The sequence below is a fragment of the Scatophagus argus genome, chromosome 3 (assembly GCF_020382885.2).
Source record: "Scatophagus argus isolate fScaArg1 chromosome 3, fScaArg1.pri, whole genome shotgun sequence".
NCBI lineage: Eukaryota > Metazoa > Chordata > Actinopteri > Scatophagidae > Scatophagus > Scatophagus argus.
In genome coordinates this window covers 17,075,308-17,098,396 of record NC_058495.1, presented here as the reverse complement: position 1 = coordinate 17,098,396, position 23,089 = coordinate 17,075,308, and the positions used below count along the sequence as shown (strand labels likewise).

Sequence of the window (23,089 nt, the reverse complement as noted above, 5' to 3'; positions counted from 1 at the left end):
AGAGAAAGGTGGACATGTCAGACGCTGCATGGGACTACTCACTTGACTGTTGCTGTATGTGTATTTGTGTGTGTATGTTCGTACCTCAATGTAATAATTGTCTGTGATGTCTTTGTAAGCAGAGGCAATGCTTGCCTGGACTGCCTGGATCCAAGCCTGACGCAGCTTCTCAGACTCAGCCTGCAGCATACAGCTCCTGCAGGTTTGTAATTGCCAGTTATGTAATACCCACACATATTTGGCTAAGGCTGCAAAGCTACATGTTATTTGACTGATTATTCATTTCAACATTTAGATATGATTGATAATGCAGCAACTAATTAGCAAAGTGAAGTTATTTTCTGAAAAGACAATAACTTTTAGAGAGGTTTAGTCTGGATGAAACAGGATGTCCTGCTGGGACAAACACACACACACGCACATACTTACTTAGTGGGTGACACCACCTCAAAGCAGAACCTCCTCTCATTATCTTCACATGGTTTTACAGAGCACAGCCTCAGGTCCTCCACCACTACCGTCAAAGAGTCCTGAGGTTGGCAGAGAGGAGTGTCACAAAAACAACTCTGCACATTTTACCTCAAGCTATACACAAAGCAGGTTAACCTCCTCATAACTGGCAAGAAGGGTGCAAGCCAGTACAAGGCTCCATGCATCTCTAACAATATGCAAATTATAAAACTAGAACAAGAAGTCTCAGACAGCTCTAAACTGTCAAAGACTGCTTTGTTAGATAAATAAACAAATAAATAAATAATAATTATGATAATAAATAAAAAAATTAAAACTCTACCTTGAGTTTCTTTTGATAGACCAGCTGGCTGTTTTGTATGGAAAACCACCGCCTTGAACGGGAATGAAAATGTTAAATAAGACAGTGAGAGAGACAAGATCAATAAACTGTTTGCATGTTGGAACTGGCTCGGGATGGAAAAGGCACTGCTCTGTGCAATGTGATTCATAAATCTATAGATGAACAATGACTGACTCTTGGACTAAGGCCAGAGGCCAATGGAGAGGATTCTTCTGTCTTATACAAACTACTTTGTACAGTAGAAGTCCAGAGTTTAGAAAATTATTCGAGGTCCTTGTCATTTTAAATCCTTAGAATTTGGAGAAATATATTAAATTTCTTTATTTAAAGAAACAAAATCTTTATAATACATGTCTTTTAATTGCTATGGGTTCGTTTTTTTATTGCTTTCATGTGTCCTGGCTTTCTCATTAAGGATGGTCTTCTGAATCCTGTGTGTGTTCCCTCTCTGTTATGCTGCCCCTCCCCATTTCTCTTTTTACCTGTTCCAGGTCTTGAAGGCGTTGCTGGCCCTCTTGAAGAGGTAGCCCTCCATGACCACACCATTGGGTGCATCCACATTGAATTCTAACTTGGGGTCATCATAAGAAAAGTCCTGCAGGGAGAAGACAAACGTGTTACAGCCAGGCTTCCTCTAGTCCACTGAACGACCTAAAACCAATGTGCCGCACAGTTTTCATCACTTAGTTTGTCCTGGTGGGTACGATATTCACTCCTGCTCTGCAAAAACAACACCTGTGTCAACGTGTCAAAAACAACAGGCATAGAACCATGGCTTTCATGATGGCTCACACTTTTTTTTTTCCCTCACGCCTGTCGTAAAACATTGCCATCATACTCATATGTACACACAAAGAGTTACTGGTCAATATAAAAGTCCACCTTAGCATATCAAGGAACAACAGAGATAGCATCTTATCAGCACCACATACAGTAGCTGTACTGACACCAAGCTATGGCTGAGAATCTCCTCTGTAAACATTTTCTCTCTGTAATATGTCTCGGCTTCTGTCCTCTCCATGCATGCCATCTGTTCATTAGTTTACCTTTTTTAAAAAAGGATCCACTCTGCACATCTCAACCTGTCAGCTAAGAGAGTCTCTATTTCCTTATCTGTTTTGTCCATGCAAAGTTAAAGCCGGACGTCACCTGCTCAGCGAGGTGAAAAACACAAGGACGATTTAAATGAGTTGAGGCTGAGGTTAGGTTTAACCGTTGTTAAAGAGGGAATTGGTTTGGGGTAAGGTAATACTGGGTATATGGCAAGCTGTGCACGGAGACGACAGAGGACTACACACACACACACACACACACACACACACATCCTTGTGTGTTCCCTTGAAGAGATCATTCAATAATTCTGTGTGTTCTTTGCAGAGAACACAGACTGTATAATGTCTGTGCACAATTGCACACTGATGTCATCATGCACTTTTGGTGCCCTTTGGACTTTATCAAAAGTATCCACAGCTTTTTATTGACCATCCTGGATGTCACAAATATCATAAATAGACAAATAGAAATTGATCATCTTGGCTGCTTTGTGTAATCAGTGTGTGTGGCTCTGAGTCACAGAGGGAATAGCAACATGTGAATCATCAGAAGTCGTATAGTTATTTTCAACAACACCCTGTGCAATTATTATGGGGCTGTGTGAAAATATTCAGGTTATATAAAGCAAAAACACTGCGGGGGTGTGACACACTAGTCTCCCTGCTGGCTGCAGAGGAACACACACACACACACACACACACACAGGCTTCAAATGGAACATGTGGAACAGACCATTGCACAGAAAGAGAGTCACTATTTATCAACTTCGAGCAAAAGAAGACAAAATAACAAGAAGACAAGAATTCAAATTCCACAAACTGGTTAGATAAAGCAATGATAATACTATCACTATCAGCTATTATCTGGTGTGTCTTATCTACCCAGACATTCATCCTGAGACAGTCCCAGTTTATGGCCATCTCATCGTCTTTTTTATTGGCTACTAAATGTGGCCCAATCATGAATGTAGTAGTAAAGTAAAATAAGTAGTAAGTAAAATAAAGTAGTAAGTAAAATAATAATAATAATAATGATATCAAACAAGAAACATTCATGTAAAATGACCAGACTGAAGAAAATCAAAAATCAAAAATCAAAACAAAAAGAAATAAATGACGCTGCTCACCAGTGTATAGTCAAGCCTGCCAAATATCTTCATCTTAACCACTCTGGCGTCCAACACCATCTCAAACTCAGTAAAAACAGATTAAAAACTCAATATCACGGAAATAAATTAAGCGGAGATGCTCGTGAGAGAGGAAAGGAACAACATCTCTCAGGTTATTAACGAAGCACACGCGCATCCCTCACGAGTCCGAGTCAACCGCAGCGCGCTCGTGGCGTTCCTTCACTCAACGCCACTTGCTGACTGCCCTAAGCGCGTGGATGTGGCTCGAGCGCTCATTATCATACAGCTGTCACGGTGTTCTCGTGCCCCCCCCCCCAGTCACGGCTGCCGGAGATCAAACATTTCATTGTACACACTGGGGCCGTGCGGTGCCTCCTGCCCGCCCCACGCCGCGATTTAAGGCCCCCCTCTATTCTGAGTCCCGGGCACATTTTTTGGAGGACTCGGCTCTCCATCTGTCTGCGGCCCTGGACACTATTCCTGCCTAATCAACCTAACGCTATTGCTCCCCAGACACCAGCCCGGGGCCGCCTGCTCCCACCTTAAATCATCCAGGACCGTGGAGGACTGCATGTGTCACGGCCTGCCCAAGAAAACCTCAAAACCAGGAACCAACAAAATATCTGCAGGCCTACACTGCAGACTTAATCATTCTCATACATGTTAAAATACCCGTGGACAGTGGTCTAGGAAGTATTCACATCCTTCACTTAATTAAGTAAATAAGCTAATTCCACAATGTAAAAACACTCTGTTACCAATAAACATGAAAAATATCAGTTAAGTAAATTATCAGTGCTGAAAGTATTAAAAGTAAAAGTACTCCGTTTGATTGTTTGGTAGCAGAGTTGAAGTGGTGTCACATTCCACTGCCTGTCACACTGTGTCAGTGGTGTTGATTCATATAATAAGGCCTCAGGTATTTGTTGTGGCACAGACGTGAAGATTTGCATATAAAGTGTGACTGCTGGATCTTCCGCTGGATGAACAACATACCAGACACAGGTGTAATAAAACACAACAGCACTGACACAGTTCAGCCTCATAATGCTGAATCAACACTTAGTAGTATATTAAGTGCTGCGTTTAATACCTATACTCATACACAGATGAAGCGTTCACTTCATGGGGTGTATGCAATTTAGCATCTCCACACATGTGAAATTACAGCTTCTGTCGAGTGTGTTTTGTCATGTATAATCGGATCATGACATGTTTGCAGTTTTTCTTACAGCAGCTTCCTCTCTCTCTCTTTCTCTGTTCTCTGACTTAAAGCTCTGCCAAAAACCTGCAACAATGGAGCGGGAGAGAGCTGAGGCAACAATCCCCCAGGGAGCCACAATGAAGTCCTGCACACATAAAAGACTGCTTTGAAAGAATAGAAAAGACAGGAGAAAGAGGGAGTGTGTGAGGCGAGAGGAAATTTACTAAGAATAGCAGAAGTAAAGGCGAGGCGGAGAGCGACAGAAAAAGTAGGAAAAATATAAAAAATATGAAAGGACAGGGATCATTGTTTTTGGCTTCATGTGTATGAGATTAAGGTTAAGAGGTTAAGACATACGACCCACACAAACACACACGTGTCTATCTGTGTGTGTCCTTTTTCATCATTAGAGATCCCCTCTCTGACACATATCACAAACCTCTTCACTTCTCTGGCATCAGTCTTAAAATAACTTGCTGTTATATCCAATTTAGCCTAAACTACATTCATAATGAAGCTCTTATTCTCATACGAATGTGACTACTGCAGATACTCAATGACCTATTAATAAAGAATGTAACATCTATAATTCACAAACTCTGCTGTCTCCTGGCTTTGGCTTCCTGCACCACCACATCTGCACACAGCAGGGCTAGTTTTTTAAAAAGAAGAAGGGGAGAAATGGATCATGGAAACATTTTCTCTTGAATCTTTTAAATGGTGCCTAACACCCCCCCCCCCCCCCCACACACACACACACACACACGTCGTTCCAAAGTAAGATTGCAGGAGATAGAAGAATATCTTACTGCCTAACAAGAAGACTGGAAGTTAATCTCGTTTGCAGTATCAAAAATTTAAGGGCTTTGTTTGTCCTACATTTAAACTGCGATAGTGGAGCAATACACGTATGGAAACTACATAAAAACATGCGGTCAGAAAAGCTAAACTGATTTTATCTGATGACATCAGATATCAGAAAACAAAGCTAATTTTAGTAACAAACCAACTTGCTATAAATCAAAATCTCTATTTTGCTGATCATTTTAGAAAATCATAAATATGAAACTGAGCCGGGGTAACATAACTGTGTTTACTCATCTATAGTTTTATTCCACATTTCTATCTGTCCTCGTCTCTTTGTCTCACCACTCGCTCTCACATTTAACAAACTCCTGTGCGTCGTAACGCCATCTGTTGACTTTGGCCGGAGCTGGCAGTGGACAGCGGAGGAGGTGGGCTGAGGCTGGCATCAAGCGCAGTCAGATCTCTACAGTCTCTAGTGACATAAATGACCTCCCTTGTACTGCGATCACCAGAGCTGGACCGGAAGCAGAGGACAACAGCCAGCTGTGCTCAGATCATCTTAGCCTCTTTATGCTTACAAGGCAACACCCTGAAGGTGGACGTAAATGTGACACGCTGCAGAAAATCACCTCCACGCAAAGCTTACATGAGCAGCCTTACTCAGAAAAGTTTCAATTCCAACTCCCAGTACTATTTATACACCAGCTGCAACAAGTTGGATCACTTGGGTCCTGTGCACTGAGGGTGGGGTTTCCAGGTGGGTGTATTTGCTCTGCAATATTTAGGTGGGTATTGTGTGTCACAGAACATTTGCATGATTTCCTGATGTGACGGTGCAGAACACTGCATTGTAAACGGATGATTAATGTTATTCACCTGTCAGTGGTGTTAACGCTGCGGCTGATCGGTGTAGATTATTGTTTACCGTACACCGCTTTCTACTAAATTAATCTTTGTAAGGAGAAAAGGCACAAGCTTCATTTGACAGAGACACGGCCTGCCACAGTGTGAATCACTGAGAGCTGATTTTCAAATGGAGGAAAATGTCACTAATCACAAGAAACACGGCAGTTTAGAATATTATTAACAAAATCTATTATCAGTTCAACTAGAACAAGAACACAACAACTTAACACAAGACATCACAGTGAGGAAACTATTTTTACACTCCCACTTTGACAAATGCAACTTCTCAACTCGCCGAAATGCTGACGAATCCCACGAGTTACATTCACAGACGAAACAAATTGGAGCAGCACAAAATGACAGGACGATATTTGGGAGGGCTGTGGTAGAGCTGTGTGTGTGTGTGTGCGTGTGTGTTTCTCTGTGCATTCATGACAAAGGAGAGAGTGTGTGGTTGCTTCCATGCTTGTATGCATATGAGGGATGAGGAAAAGCCGAAGACAAATACCAAATGAGAGACAAAAACCAGGTAACAGGGCCTGTACAGTCAAAGTTCCTTAGATGAGTATCGTGTGGCAAAACCTAACCACATCAAGCTTAGGCTGGTGCTCCCACACACACACACACAGATGCTCAGTGGAAGCTTGTAGATACACAAACGTCACTGAGCAGGATTAACGGACAGTGTTTTGTCTGCTGCGTCCTGATGCTTCCAGACAAACACATTCCTCTCACAGTGAGGCTTTAAACGACGAGGGGATCACCCCATTCACACACAAACACACAGCCAATTGATCCCTGCAGCAGGAGCCGGACTGTAACAACCATAAAACACACACACACACACACACTTATGAGCAAGTGTCAAGCTGGAGTTTGATGTAGACACAGGAGCGATCGGACCGGAAAAGGTACATATTCACATGTGTGGTGAGATAACAGTTAGGTGGGATATAAAAGTGCTTTGTGCTACATGGAAAAAAGGTTGGGCATGTGGACAGGACAGCATGTGAAACATTATTGCCATTGGGGGCCTGGTAAACAACACAGGATCAGGATTTGTTTCTCCTTCTACACAATCCTCTTGACATTTCCTCTGAATTTTTTTTATTTATTTATTTCGCACTACAGTACAGGAACTTTAATGAGCAGGTCACGGATCTGTTTCATTTAGAGATGAAAAATAAAAAACTCACCTGCATCAGAGTCTGGTGTAGGAACGGGGTCAGGTGAGGAGAAGAGGAGGAGACAGAGAGAAAGACAAAATGGTTAATACAATATCACCAGTAGTTGATTTTGATAACACCAAACCAAATAAACACATCCCAATCAATGTCAGAGAGTCCAGAAGGTCAATTTACACAAGGAGTAATTAGTTTCCTTGTTCAGAGTTCCACTGAAACACACACAATAACTGCTCAATAGATTTGACATATCAGAGCGCAGTAAGTGGGAAGTGCGTTCAGTGTGTTCTTTAAATATTGAATCATCATTATTAATAATAATATTAATAATGTCAAGTATCGTGACTCAAGGCAAAGTATTGTTTAAAGAGGAAGGCTGTTGATAGGCCAGGCGGTCGGGCACAAAGCTGCGTGCTGTGTCTGGCAAAATGCTTGCACATGGCAACTAAATCAGTCAGAAGGACGGGCCAGAGTGTGGCTGAAAAACAGACATGTTTTTGGCATCTTTTCAGGTAACAGATGGATGAATTTTGTGCATCTGTGCTTGAGCTTGACTGTTGAGCAGGGTGAGGATTCGAAAGAATTGTTTTCATTCAGCCAAGTGACCCACAAAATAAATATATAGTGTCTTTGTGGGAACTGTTGTCTATCTTTAAACTCGTACTTTGAGCAGTAAGAAATAATCCTGCGATGAATTTAAATAACAAAGGAAAAGATATCAGAAGGAGTCAAGAAACACGCGATACAAAAATAATCCTGCGCTTCCGTGGAAAGTCTTTTTTCAAAAAAGGAATGAGGCAAGATAAGTTATAATATCTCTTTTAGATTCCAGAGAGGAATAAGCGCATATCTTTGTGTAAGCTTCCTCGACAAAATCAAAAGAAACGAGTCATGCTGAGTGAGAGTGAGAAATGTTGATCCGAGAAGAATCTAGTTCAGCAGCCTTTTAGGAAACTGCTGTGTTGTGCCTGACATGCACATTAAGCCATAAAAGAAGAACCTGTGACACAAGTAAAGGTTACCCGTGTAACCACTAATACATTTCACCTTTTTGTGAAAAGAAGAAAAACTGCCTCAAGCAAGTCAATGACTGCTTGTACTAGCTGTTGAAACTGGAAAAAAAAGCAAAATAAATAAATAAATAAAAATGAAAATAAAAAATGGCACTTTGGTTAAAGTTTAAGTGCTGAGGGGAGATGTTATCAGTTCTTAACTTCCATAGCAACGGCAGGAAAATAATTTTGATCTTATTTGTCAGTCCTGAGCAGTGATTCAACTGCACAAGCGCTGCATGCAGATGACAGTGAGGGCGGGTGAGGGTCTCACTCTCTGCTGGATGAGGGCGTGTTTGTGCTCCATCTCCCTCTTCTCCATGGCCGAGTCGATGACCAGCTGATCCAGCTGCAAAGGCACAGGCAGCAGTGAGTCAGTGAGACATAGAAACACAAAGAAGAACGTAAAACCTTATTCTGAGGTTAAGTGAGGTGATGGCATTTTGCCACACTTAACACTTATGTTAGGGAACACAACATACAGCTTTTGGCAGAGAACGGTTTTGTTTCAGGGAAATTGTTTGGCTTCATAGTGCATTTTTAAAGTAAAGTAAAGTAAACAGCTACAAACAGCCAGAGTCTGTAACTTCAAAATAAAGTCACAGTTTCTACTGTACTATAGCATTTTATCGCATTCTACTTTGATCTAAAAAGGAAAAAAAAAGACTCAAACATCTGAGTGAAAATCAAATGATCTTCAGTTCTACAGCAGAGCATGTGCGAATATGTGCGTGTCTGCGTGTGTTTGATCTGACACTAACACTGTGTGTGTGTGTGCGTGTGTGTGTTTTCTCTGTGTTAGTTCAGTCTCACTTGCGTAGTCAGTTTTTTCATGTAGGGATCAATCTCATTCAGGATGCTAAAGCCTTTCTGGAACAGCGAGTACTGGGCACCCATGAAGGACAGCATCTGCAGGACACAGCGAGTGATGAGTCTTATACGCCACAGGGAACACGCATATACAAAACACACGCAATAATGCTGCGATTTATCTGTGCTACTCACTGCATCCAGGATTTCAAACTTCTTCTTAGCCTGAAGCACATTAATCTGCCAAAAACACAGAGGGAGAGCAACATGTTGCTTTTAGAGTGTAATTGATGACGATCTTGTCCCATTTTAAAACCACGGTTTCATGTATTTCCTTTCATGAGAGTTTTGTGTCTGCTTGGGCTCAGCAGCTGTTGGGTGTTAGCGCCACCTACTGGACAAGACTGGTAAAATAAACTGGAGGTTGCATTATGGTGTTTGTGTGTGTGTGTGTGTGTGTGCTTATTCCTGCGTTGTGGGGACAAAAATCTGTTTACACAGTCACATTGTGAGGACTTATGGAGACAAAATGCAAGTTCACACAATGTAAATTACTAAATATGAGGGTGAAGGCTTGCTTTAAGGTTAGTTTGAGGTTAGGGTTAAGATCAGGCAAATAATGTTTATTGTTATGGTCAGTTGGTGGTTAATCCTCCAGGAAATGAATGTAAGTCTATGTAATGTCCACAAAAGTGATGGAAACAACGCTGCGTGTGTGTGTGTGTGTTTCACCTGTAGCACATAGTCCAAGGCCAGGTGTCTAAAGGCTTTGCGGCTGAGGATCAGGGCCTGCGTGGCTTCTTCGGCCTCATGCACCTTGTTCCTGGGTGCCTGGGCGTTCTTCACCTGGGCCAGCTCCATGTCCTCGCGTACTCGGTCAAACTGCTTCTTGGTGTCCTTAAACTTACGCACATCCCTGAACAAGGCGTAGGAACAAAGAGTTTAATTCATGCAAGAGCATGTAGGGACTCTTATTTTGATTCGTTTCCTTGACATTTTCTGCATGTGCACATGAAACATTTTCATCACTGCACCAGTCGTGACACACTACGTGTAAATTTGAACACATATTACATCTTTCTGGCTACTCACTCTTTAATGAAGGTGTGAAGCTGCTGCTTGATTGACCTCTGAGCCTGGTCAAACAAAATCTGTGCACAGAAGAGGTAACAGAGGTGTGACACACAAGCATTCGATATTGTCAGTGCACTGCAAGTTAGAGAAATCGCACTTCAACTGTGATGGCCGGTTTACATCTGTAAACCTGTACTTGCTCCATCTCACCAGCAGATGGCAACACAAACCCTTCCATGTTATTGCTGTAACTGATTGTGCCACAGGCAGAGGAGGGGAAAGTAAGAAGACATGAGGACATGCACACACGTGCACTCACTCAGCTGCTGCCTCAACAGATTCCTCTTCCCCTTAACTGTGGGGGTCCCATTCCTCCTCCTCGTCCTCATCTCACACTCCTGTCCTTCGGCTCCCCTTCCTGCTCTATTTTTTTCCCCCCTCTAGTTCTTTTCCTGCAGTGAGAAAATCTTCTCTCCATCTAGACAGCCATTTCTCATCTACTTCTGACCAAACTCCAAATATAATGAACACAGAATGGCGGCAGCAGAACAGACCATCCATCTTTATTAAGGAAATATGAATGTCTTTTGCACGATTCATCCATGTGTGAGGACATTGAGAATAAATCGGTAAAAGTGTCACACATGCACTTAGATTAGACTGTCATTGTTTCATGGGCACAAACACACACAAACAATGTATACAACAATCACCGCTGACAGCCTGTGGATTAAACTTTCTATAGCAATCCCCACTTAATAAACATACACGTTGAGGATTACAGGCTTAGTCTGTGTGTGTGTGTGTGTGTGTGTGTGTGTGTGTGTGTGTGTGTGTGCTTTCATCCATATGACGCTGTGATGATGTGGTGATTTCACAGGCTGGTATGGAAGTTCACAAATGTTCACAGACGCAGTCTGCACTCACTGTGGGAATGCAAATCACCTGCTGCTCCGCTTTGTCTGTGGAGTTTATGAATGGCTTTTAAATGGCTGCAAAAATGTAGTGGAGCTTTAAGTGGTTGGTCAGGCATCCAACACTTAACTTCTCTGTACGTGTCTGTGCCCCCTTCAGTTCCTTTTGACAAATCCTGTCTATTCTTTGTTAATTTTAAATTCAACCATTCACACCTCATTCAAACCTGTGGTTAAATAAAAATCCACCTTTTCTATCTTGAACTATTCCAACGTCTGACAAAAATATCCCCTTTTATTGGGAACACTTTACAGGTTTGTAAACTACAGTATTTCCTGTAAAAACCAGTGACACACATTAAGTAGAATACAGGCAGAATTAAATTCCAGCCAATTAATTATAGTTAAATGTTACACAAGCATCACAAGTTCTTCGAGTCAGTAGGTTAGCTGAACATCCAAACATGCCTTTTTTCTATGTACAATCATGAAGAATAAAGCTTCAATAATAAATTAAAGAATGTAAAAATTAAAGAATGAATATATGTTAAGTTGGCTTTAACTTAATTAAATTAAACTGTGTTGTTTTCTTCACTTGAGGGTTTACTTCTGTGATCACAGGTGACCAACACAGCGGTCCTTAGTATCTGCTCTTTTCACAAATTACTAACTGGTTATACTGTAATTAACTACAGCAAATGTGTTAAAGCACCATCAATGATGTCTGCTATGCAAAATGAAGGTTTGGTACTTTCCAGGGTGCGAGTTGTACAGGAAAGAATTAAATCTCAGAAAAACATGTAAATCAGCTGCCATCAGACAGACTTTGAACCCGCATGTAAACTAATCCAAATGTTCCACCCAAACCTGCTCTGGATTATGGTGCCCTGGGTATGACCCAACCCTACCTATAAAACATGTCCACACTCAGTTCCCCTAGCGGTCTTGTCTCCAAAGATCTCAGCTCCTAAGAGCCTCAGTCTCTGCTAATGCAGAAGTCCCATCAGTTACCTCTCATGTATCTCTTCTGCTCGAGAGAAACAAACCAGCACGTTGATTTAGCAGGAGATAAGGCCACAATAATAGAGAAAGACGTACCAATATAAACTGAATACGCTACAGTCTCACCAAAAAATCTGTTCAAACCCACCATGAAATTATTCTCAATCTGTTAAGTTTTAAAAGTGCACATATTTGCTAATCTAATGATTTGCTGGGAGATTCGATTTTCCTTTATGAAGGGCTTCTTTTGTTTCTGTCGAGAGCTGAGAGGGTGCAGAAACTGGCATCACCCGGTGGTCAGACAAAGCTAGATTTCCTTTCACAATATCTTTCCCCTCCCTCCATCCCTTCATTTATGCTGTCTACCAGACAACCCATTAGTATAACTCTTGGGGTTCAGAGTGGAGTAGTATAGGGAGGCTGAATGGTGAGGTGGTAGAGAGGCAGAGCAAAAGGACCAGGTGATGACAAAGTCAAAGCAACAACACAGAAAGAAGCCAAACAACATGGCCAAAAGCTGTGCTGCATGGAGTTTGTAACAGTTGTGGGTTATGTGACAAGACTGAAAGCTAAACATGTCAGTAGATGTAATGGAAAGAAAGGCAGACATCAGAGGGAAACAGAGAGGAGAAGATTTCACTGGACTGATGCAACTGATGAATCCCATCTAGTGTGCAGAGCTGTGATTTGATTTTAAAAGGGATTTAAAGTTAAACAAGCTTGACCTTGGTGGAATGAGACAGAGTCTAAGGGAAATGAATGAGAAATACTGGAAAAAGAACAAGAGAGATTAGTGGGGAATATGGGAAAAGCAATGTTGGTTTTTCTGTTGTCGTATTTTAAAGTACATACTGCTCCTTTGAACGAACTAATGTGTCTTTACCCAGAGAATACTGTTTGGATGCCCCTTAAATACAACACACTTGAGCGAAGTTCATCTGAGCTGTAAGAAGTACTGTACATTTAGTAACGTAACAGAACTTCTTTCCATCTGGGCAGTGCAATTGTAAAAGCACAGAAGTCTCTGACAAGGTCAAAATACAACAGAGGTGAAAAGAAGAGGGAGAGTTGATAATAAATCTCTCTCATACACTCACAAACTGCTGAGGTCCTGCTCAGCAGACAGATTGGACATGTAGCCATACAACAAAAAAAAATCATTTATGTGAAAACAAGAAAAAGAAACAAAACGTATCCCAAACATAACATCTGGTACTCCTCCTTTTATCCTCCTTAAACTTCTTAATCGCACTTAGTCATAAAGCGAGTCATATGAATAAAACCTCTGAACGTATGTGTTTTGTATGCATGTGAATGTTTGTGCATTATAGCTGTCCTACACATCTGGTGAAGCATGTGGTTTAAATCAGACACACGCCTGGGTGGACAGATTCACCGTCACTGAGTGAAGTCACAGTTAAATTGTGTGCAAGTGTTGCGCAATCCTGGACCCAGGAGGGACTGGAAGTCTGAGAGACGTTAACACACCAAGAGGACCTGGGCGTGTCGGAGCAACACTCTACCTCGACCTCTTGCCTGTAGCTAAAGCTGATGTGTGTCTTACCATGTGGTAGTTGACGATCTCCTGGAGGCTTTCTCCACATTTTTCAAGCCATTCCTGCAATGTTGAAGACACACACACACAAGTTTCCAGATGAATGCAAACTCTATATACTCTCTCTATATATATTGTACTATAGTGTATACTGTATTGTTGACAAAACATGATCTGTAATAGGGTTCCAGGTTGTTTTGTTTTTGTATTCACTATAGTACTGTATAATTTTGCTAAAAAAATTATTTTGTGATAATGGCAATATTACAACTTGTTGGCCCACTGGCGTCATACCGTTACACACAACAACAATAAACATGGCTGAAAGTAACACTGCTGCCAGCTTCACGGTGGAGCACTTAGGACCAACTTCAGTGGTGTGGAAGTGGTCTGGTTACAAAAGGTCAGATGTACAACAAACTGCATGTAACAGGTAAGAAGTCCAAGGCTGTAACAACAAAAAAGGAACCATGCAAAAAACTTCAGTTCACTAATCAGAGAACCACCTGGCTGAGTACAAGAAGAACCAAAAATCTGACAAGGACTCTAAACAAAGAACATTTTCCAGTGCCTTGTCATGTAATCAAGAATATTGTTACATATATACATGCAATGCATACATACATACTGTACATATAGATATTCAGTGTAAAATAAGCTTAAAGGTGTATTGTGCAGATTTTGTAGGTTGCTGTTGGTAAACACACAACTTAAAGGTGCATTAAGCGTGAAAGATAGTCGATTGTTTTGTTTCATTTCCAGAATGAGCCATCGACTCAGTCTGGAGTCTTGTCTCTCCTGACCCAGAAAGTCCTGAACACAACAAAATAGAAATAAAATAAGAAAAAACAGGCAGAGAGCAGAACCTCTGCATAAACACACCCCGCCACATGCTTCTAGTGATGATACGTGTCGACTGAGAGGGATTATTTTTGCATGAGTCAGTACATTGATCATTGACTTTTTTCGGAAAACTCTGCATAGCATGCGTTTAAAACCGAATGGCTACTGACTATGAAATAAAAACGTCTCTATGGCAAAACTACCACCAGTACTGTTTTCTTAAATGAAAACCATAAAAGCAAGTTTCAGATTTCTCTGCTTCCAGCCATGTAACCTACCAGCACTAAAATCTCTGGTCTGCATGTGGTCACATCTGTCATGTTTAAAACAGCTGGATGACTCGGGGTCTGGACCATACTGTTTATACTGCTCTGCTGTTATTATTCATTTGGGGAATCACAGGAATGTCCCAGCAAAGACTGATGAGCGGTCATTTGCTGAGAAGCTAACAACATTCCTCGGTGAATGTTTACACTTTGGGCTCAGTTGTGAAAAGAGGGGGCGTCTTCTGCTCACCGATATCATCTCCTCTTTCTTGCACTGCTGGGACAGGTCCTTGATGCCGTTAACAAAGAGCTTGTTGGCGCTGACGTAGGCCCTGCCGGCCTCGATCATCCCGCTGCATAGCTTCACCAGCTAGATGAGGGGGGTAAAAATAATCACTTTAAATATACAACAGAAATATTATTGCTATTTAGAGAGTCACATGTTTTACACAATGTGATGGTAGGATATTAATAGTTGGAGCAATGATGTAAATCAAACAAAGCTTAAAAGAATTGTTAGTCACATGCACAATCCATGAGGTGGCTCAAATTTAGAATAATCCTCATGTCTGTATTTAGGACAGTTACTGGAGCTAATGTGCCTGGTCTCCAAACGAGAAGTGATTCCTTAGTAAGGATTCTGACGGAAGTGCAAATTTAAAAATGGCACATTTTAAAGATGATCAGGCACACATGACCTCATAATTCCTATCCATGTTTGATCAATTTGACAACATACAAACTTTCAGAGGAATCCGTCTATTTTAGTCTGGACCAAAGTGGTTGACCCACCAACTGATGGGCCAACTTTGGTATGCTTAAAGGAATGCAGTTAGCATGACTGGTTTGGTAGGTGATGCTGTATAGCATGTTCATTTCACAGTGAGAACTTAAGCAGAAAGTCATACAGTGTAAATATTGTGTCAAGCAAACAAAGTGTGATTTGAGCCCTACGAGAGCAAAACCTCATTGTTAAGATGCATATTACCAGGTGCAGACAGTTCACAGCCATAGTATGCACCCACCACATAAACTGGCAGCTGCTCCCACTTTCCCACTTTATGCGTTATATGATAAGTTATGGAGCAGTACACTGTCATTACCGCTGCACCAACACAGCTGGCAGCATATACTGCAGAACCAGAACATGTGTATGTGTGCGGGTGGGGGGAGGCGTTCAGGGGGTTTGTTGAAGAGAGACTTCAGTAAACCTTTAATTATCTTATTTGGTGTAGGATTTCCCAAGGTTTTCACTGTGTGAGTAGGGATGCACGTTATGGATGTCTTTCAGCCGATCCGGATAACCGATAACTATCTGCTTCTCATGACCGAGAATATCTGATCATTTCATATGCTCACATTTTTGTATTTTAAAAAGCAGTTCATAACCTGCAGTTGCACACCTGATGGCAAGAAACGTTAAGATGGTGAGCAAAGATGGTTGATTTAATATTCCATGGCTCTGATAAGATTTATTATTTTCATATTTTTCCCCCCTTTATTCTAAGACATTTTTCAAAAAACCCAATTGCACTGCTTTAATCTGAAGCTGTAAAAAAAACATCTACACCAGAAAGGACACATTTGACTCTCTAGCCTTCGCTAGAGCACCAACAGCTGCATCAGAGTGTGTAGATGTTGCATTGCTAAGTCAGTGAAAACAATTTGACTTCAAGCAACTCGACAAGTTACATGTGGGTGTGGTTTTCCCAGTGGCTGACAGTCAGCCCTTTACAGATAACTGCACAGTCTGTGACAGCATGACTAAAGAGAAGCAGTTGTACTGTACGTGTGACTATTGCTGAAATGAGTTGCCAGCTCCATGCGCGTGAGTTTGACCTGCAAAAATTTCCAGTGTGCACACTATATATATGGATGTAGTGATCTGATATGCATCATATATTGTTGTATATGTGTTTATGCTCAAATGTGACATGACTAACACTGTTATCAATCCACACTAAAGACAAGGTAGCATGTAGCCTGCTCTGCTGCTGCTCCCAGGCGGGTCTGACAACATATCTGTCAACAAATTGGCTGATATGGGGGAACTTGATCTCATCGTGTTCTGTATTGAGCCCTGGGGGCCTGTACACAGCCATTAGAGGCACTGTATATGTGTCAGGATTTGTTGATAAATGGGCTGGAAGAACCACAGGGGGTCCACTCGAAGTCTGAATGCCACATCTGGTACCACGACATGACAGACCTTGCCTGCTGCCGGTCAATGAGGTGTACACTGATTGTTTTTGGGAAAATTATGAAGGGTCTAAGTCACTCCCGTATAGTGAACTCCAACATCCTGTTAGCAAGGATTGAATCCATTACAATGTGCAGCATGTAATGTTTTCAGGCCAGTCAACATCACCGCAGGCAGGTTCAGATGTCATCAATCTCATAAATGTTCTTCTCTAAGAGCCTTCACTGATGTCGTTGTCCTCGGGCAGCTTCAGAGCATCCTAACAAAGCACTGCGAGGACCCCTGCTGAACAGAACAAATCACCCTGATGGAAAATCTCTCCCCCACCAACCGTAGTCATCTTTCTGTGGTGTTCAAATGGAGCTCAGGGTTCAATGGGGGGGCCCTGACCTGTTGGGGGCAGAAACAATCTGCGCATGTGTGTGTTTTACGTGTGACGGGGTGGGGCCATGGACATTTGTTTGAAATGTCAAAGTGTCACCTGTTGGGTCGCTAATTTAAGAGATTGGGGTTGAAACAACGTGCTCCTATTGATAAAGGCGGAAACAGGCTGCAATAACAAGAAAATGTCACAAAGTTCTAAAAAAAACAATTCATCACTTGGCAAAAAGGACATCAGTCTCTTTTTATCATCTATTGGCTGCACCAGATGGACTGTACAATTGGAAATTACCTGAACATATTACTGATGTGCATAAGCACACTGTTTTGAACACAAGCAGAGGTGTGGTAACCACTTATTAAGTCTGTTTACAGTTGCATCATCTTAGCTCATAGACCCCTGGAGACACCGACTCATCGTCTTTATATGTAATACAATTTGGCAATGATGAAACTAAGAAATTCATTCCCAGTGTCTGGTGTGTCATTAACTAATTTCACCATTATTTTTGATGACATGTTTTTCTAGGTGAGTGCAACTGATCCATACCATAAATCTTTAACCACCAATTGAGAACTCTGACATAATTCTATGAAAGGTTACATGAATATAAACATATAAATTATCAATACATCAATCTCTCCTCTAATTGATCATTGTGGTTTTCTTGTGAAACCAACCCAGAGACAATCTGCTGCAGAATGACTGAAACCTTACAAATATGGTGTCATCACAGTGATGGGTGATGAATAAGCCGAAACTGCCTCATTTCCATATCTGACAAACATTCGTAATGAACGATAAGCCTTTGTTGTGCCTTTGTGCATCTTCTCTGCTCAAAATCTCTCATACTACATACAGTGTTTGCTCAGTGTGCCCCAGCACCAATGTATGTGTGTGTGTGTGTGTGTGTGTTATCTAGCAGTGCATGAACCTATTAAATATAACTCATGTCTGCAGTGTTTCCTGGTTTAAACAGACTTGACATTTAGATAAGAGAGTGAGGGAGAGATAGACACACACACAGAGACAGAGGCACAGAGGGCTCTCTGATCAGGTTCACACTGTCTAAAGGAAAATACTCTTTATAGACAGTATAAACAACTCACATCTGGCGGTGAGCAATCCAGTCTACATGTTAGTGTGGTTCATACCTTGTCAAGCTTTGCCTCAATCTCCACCACATCTGTCTCCACATCATCAATGCCAGCCCTGGAGAGAGAACACAAGGTCACACAGTTCATCAGACCTGATCTTCAGTAATGTCGGAGTGCGTCCAAATTAGACAGACAGCCAGGAACCACACATTCAGTTGCAAGCCCTTAAAGTCACAGGACAAATTTTAAATTCTTGTGGCGCGAGATTCTTGGATTAGTGTTAAGCCACAATTTCACAGTGACTAATAACAAATAATCAGACATTGCAACATCCCAGTGTGAAACGCTGAAATGTGAAATGAACAGAAAAATGAACCAAGCTGACGGTGAAAAACCAGGTGCATGTCAAGTGTGTTATATTTTGCATTCAAGCAGGAGCCACAGTATTTACAGGGTCTGTATCTTTACTCCCACTGAAAATTAAGCTGCAATCAGTAGCCATGCATCACAGTCTCACACACTTGATCATTAATCCTGATGACTGGATCGGCAAAGGCATCACTCTGCGAGATTAGTGGCCACGGCCGAGCTGCAAAATCAATGAATGACATCACGCAGAGACACAGACTGGTGCTTAAGTATCTGTAAGGTGGGCTGTTAAAAGAAGCAGCAGCACCAAAATAGATTTTATGTTGGGTATCAGCAGCTGCAAATAGCAACAACAATGGAAGAAACAACAAAAATGGAAGGAAGTCTTCCATATTTAGGAGCAATTTCATACATCTTTTAAATCTGGAGTCATCATGAAGACAGCGGGACTTCATGGTCGTCAGCAGGGTGTGTGCGTGTGTCTCTGTGTGTGTGTGTGTGTGTGTGTCAGGTGGTTTGGGTGGACAGGAGGCCTTTACCATAATTCCCTTAGGGGTCTTTTTCCATTAGTGTGCAAGCACACACACACACACACACACACACACACACACACACACAGTCACATTTACAGGGTCAGTTGTTATGGCAACTCCTTGTATGTGTGTCAAATTCTACTTCTTCTTCCTGTGACACAAAGACCTACATACACCAAAAAAAAGCTCTTAAACAAAAAATCTAGAAAAGAAAAGCAGAATTCCTGAAATGGACACATATAAATTTATTTCTCACTCTCCAGTCCTCAGTTTGTCGGAGATGATGGACCCATGTGCCAGAAGATGTTGACCGTAACATAAACACTTAAGCAACAACACCTGCTTGCCTAGTTTAAACAGTGAGGGGTGGTGGTGGATTGAGATGTCAGTCTGCAGCTTCAGCACCTGCTCTGGAAAACAACATTCCCATAATTCCTTTTTTTGTTGTCTTTTTTAACAGTTCTTGAAGGTGTTGAGCTAATTCTTGACTTGGGTCTGTCCTACAATCTTTATTTTCTCTCATCAAGAAAACACACTGTTTATACAGACTGCAATACAAAGTGAAGCAGCATGCAGACATGTGAGTGTGTGTGTGTGTGTGTGTGTGTGTGTGGTTTGCATGGAAGGCTGATTTGCACCATTTCAAAGTGAAGAAGAGATCTATAAATGGTCAGAGACCTTCTAACTTTTTGCTCTTGAGCGTTGCTGCCAAATGTCGGCGTAATCCACCAAACTGTTTTACGGTCTCTGCTCTTTCGCCGCACGTCGATTAGAAACGCAACACGACAGATAAAAGACGTCACAGACGTCTTCTCCATTACGTCACTATGAACCAAGTTCATTCAATGTCAAACAGCTGTTCGAACGAGAGGATAAGCTCATTACAAGCGTGTCGTGTCTCGGGCAGCACACAATAAACAGTGACTGACAAGGATACACAGACAACATGTAACACATGAGCAGCCGACATCCTACTAATCAAGGCGAGTCCACGACAGGAAGTTTCTGGTATTAGTGCTTTGTGTTGGATGCGCGTAGTGTTTGTTTTCGACATGCATTGTTGTGTGTGTGTGTGTGTCAAAGTGTATCGGAAATTATGCAGACCTCTGAAGATCAATACACTAAGAAGGCTGTCAGCTCTGGCAAGGTTAAATACGCAAAACAAAAACAACACGTAAGCAAATGTGTGTGTTTGACCATGTGTGTGTGTGTGTGTGTGTGTGTAAGCTTGTCGGCGTGTGTTTGTCCTTATTTGTCCTTTCCAATACGCCCTGCAGCGTACAGTATCTCAGCTGTTAATGTGTTTCCTACAACTAAATGCACTAGAGAGTTGGGGGATTAGTAGATTATGGTTAATGCCACAAGACACGACAGCTGCATGGAGAGAAAAAGGGCTGCGAGGGAGAAGATGTATGTGTTTCAAAATCTGGTCTCAATGAAACTTGCTTCCTGTGTGTGTTCACTGGAGGAACACCCCAAAGCTGCTCCACTCATGACGATGAAGATGATGATGATGATGATGATGCAGCTCAGTCCAGAGGGGGGGATGGGCTCACACTCGCTGCCTGTGGTGCCGTACTGTACACGGTCTGACATCACCAGTGAGGAGGAGGGGGAGGGGAAACTCACATGCACAAGCTCCACGTGCACTCCCATCAGCCCCAACAACCGCCCACATCAGCGTGCAGAGTCTATTCTTGTCCCCCCACACCGTGTGGGTACTCTAGCATGAAACTTGCGTGGCTATCCTGTCGCATCTCTTCACACGAGAGCCAAATGCACACACACGCACACACACACACACAATTTCAGCCCATGAGCCCCTCCATGTCTTCCAGACTCGATGTGTCACATGGCATCACATCCACATCAGCATCTCTTCAAGGACCAGGGGAGCAGCAGCAGAGGGAACAACAAATCCTCTGATACCAGACAAGCCTGAACCCAGTGGCTAAAACAGTCACATGCAACTAGACGTTAGCAAAGATATTCACTGGAAATGACAAGATACATGTCTGTTAGACATTGTGTGCCTTGAGTAAAACAAACATTTGACTATGTGGAGTCAACTGTGTTCAACAAGGGGTCTGCAGCAACTGTAGCAAATGAAACTGGAAAACATCTGCCTCAGAAACGAAACCAAAGAAAATGCAGCATCTCATCGCTTTCATACAAGGGAAGAGTGTGTATGGTGTGACAGATTTGCATTTTGGCTGTTGCGTGCAAGCATACTTTGTTATTATTATTATTTTGCATTATTTGTCATCTGACTCAGCAAGTCGGGCTGTGAGGGGCAATGACCTCATTTTCTACTGACATCAGGTACATGGAAAGCAAATCCACTCGCTCTCTCTCTCTCTCTGTCACACACACACACACATTCAGTTAATTGTAAGTAAACAACTGAATGAGATGTTGGTTATGACAGATCGAGCGTGCGCGCACACACATACACACACTCAGAGATAAACTAAAGCAAACAAATGATTCAGAGGCAGAATATGACAGATGACACAGACACACACACATACAAACACACACAGACCCACAAACCTGATAAATAAAAGGTTTCGTTAGAAAACTCTACTCAAACACAAGCCAAAACTATGTGTAAATCTGCCAAACTTAGCTCCAGTCAAACAAAACTGCTAAACAGACAGGATGACTCAGCCGTGGGGCGCTTGCTGCTCTGTGTTTTTTTGCTGAGAGCTGGAACATTTATCTAAAACAACATGGTCATGTCTCAAAGAAGACAACCATGGATTAAGTTACATGATGCGTGTTTTACTGTAGTAACAACAACTTTAGGTTTTTAGATACACATGCATGCGTGCCTAATGACTGCTGGCCCTCACAGGCTGATAAACCACCACATCAATGAGAGCAGACATGTCAGATGTGGCAGATGCAGCCACAGTGGTGCGTGACAGGAACATTTACATATCAGTTTGTCATATGAGGTTGTATCAGTAAGCAACAAGCAGGAATATTTGGAATATTGGGTGTTGTGTTTTAGCAACAGTGTAATCTGATTTGTCATTTCTCATTGGATTAACCAAAAACACATCCTTGCCAGGATATTCATAGCATTTTCAGTTTCACAGTGGATTTTCGAGAAAATGTATAATATCGTGATATATCACAATGAAGTCATATTCACCATGACAGACTGTTTTAAGGATATCACTAACCAAAAAGTTCAAAAAAGAGATTGCAGACTCAAAACAAATAGGTTTTGTTTATCATTCAGGTTTCATTCTTAAATTTTACTCAATTTTCTAACCTAAAAAAATATTATCGATATAAAACACTAAAACCAGACTTAATCTGCTTTGCATTTTGATAATAAAAAGATGCTCTAGAGTAGACTGACCGAAGTTGTAATTCTTTTGATTTTCAAAAGAAAAGTGTCTGTGTGTGTCTGTTTAAGCTGTCTGTTTTGTATGTACACACACACACACACACACACACACACACACACAGATACAAACTGTACATTCTCATTTATAATATATATAAACGCTTTCATCATCTCCACCCACCCACACACACACAAATACCAAAATATCCCCTTCCCAGAATTCCAAGTGGGGAGCTCCATGGCAACCATTCATTGACCCCAATCACCATGGCAACAGGCATCAGCATTACTCACGCTTTTTTTTACTGACCAATTTCCTCTTTGTCTGATGTGTCTGTCCCTGTACATCTCACACTCTCAGTCTTACCAGCTCCCTGCTTTTCCACTGATGCGTTTTCTTCTTCTTTTGCTGGGAGGAAATCAGCCAGAACACGACCACTTGCTGATACAGTGTTTGTCACAGACAGGCTGGCGTGTTTACACTGTGTTGAAGGTGGTGGCTGTAGTGCGGACCGCGGCTCATCTGCAGTGCCC

At 41.9% G+C, this 23,089-nt stretch overlaps 1 protein-coding gene and 1 long non-coding RNA gene across 6 annotated transcripts in view; one reads left to right on the top strand and one right to left on the bottom strand.

The window, feature by feature from the left end:
• Positions 1 to 23,089, bottom strand: part of acap3b (ArfGAP with coiled-coil, ankyrin repeat and PH domains 3b) — a 53,034-nt gene that overhangs the window by 9,719 nt on the left and 20,226 nt on the right. For all 5 annotated transcript variants that reach the window (XM_046384265.1, XM_046384262.1, XM_046384264.1 and 2 more), the window contains exons 2-14: positions 18,350 to 18,407; positions 14,864 to 14,983; positions 13,514 to 13,567; positions 10,052 to 10,110; positions 9,692 to 9,875; positions 9,155 to 9,199; positions 8,963 to 9,058; positions 8,424 to 8,498; positions 7,110 to 7,121; positions 1,297 to 1,409; positions 794 to 845; positions 430 to 530; positions 85 to 196 (exon numbers count right to left, since the gene is read on the bottom strand). In XM_046384265.1, the coding sequence (XP_046240221.1) occupies positions 85 to 196; positions 430 to 530; positions 794 to 845; positions 1,297 to 1,409; positions 7,110 to 7,121; positions 8,424 to 8,498; positions 8,963 to 9,058; positions 9,155 to 9,199; positions 9,692 to 9,875; positions 10,052 to 10,110; positions 13,514 to 13,567; positions 14,864 to 14,983; positions 18,350 to 18,407 (1,081 nt within the window). The remainder of the gene's footprint in view (positions 1 to 84; positions 197 to 429; positions 531 to 793; positions 846 to 1,296; positions 1,410 to 7,109; positions 7,122 to 8,423; positions 8,499 to 8,962; positions 9,059 to 9,154; positions 9,200 to 9,691; positions 9,876 to 10,051; positions 10,111 to 13,513; positions 13,568 to 14,863; positions 14,984 to 18,349; positions 18,408 to 23,089) is intronic.
• On the top strand, positions 92 to 4,784 carry LOC124056637. The gene is made up of 3 exons (XR_006842990.1): positions 92 to 202; positions 1,306 to 1,510; positions 4,272 to 4,784. It is a non-coding gene; the product is annotated as an uncharacterized LOC124056637 (long non-coding RNA).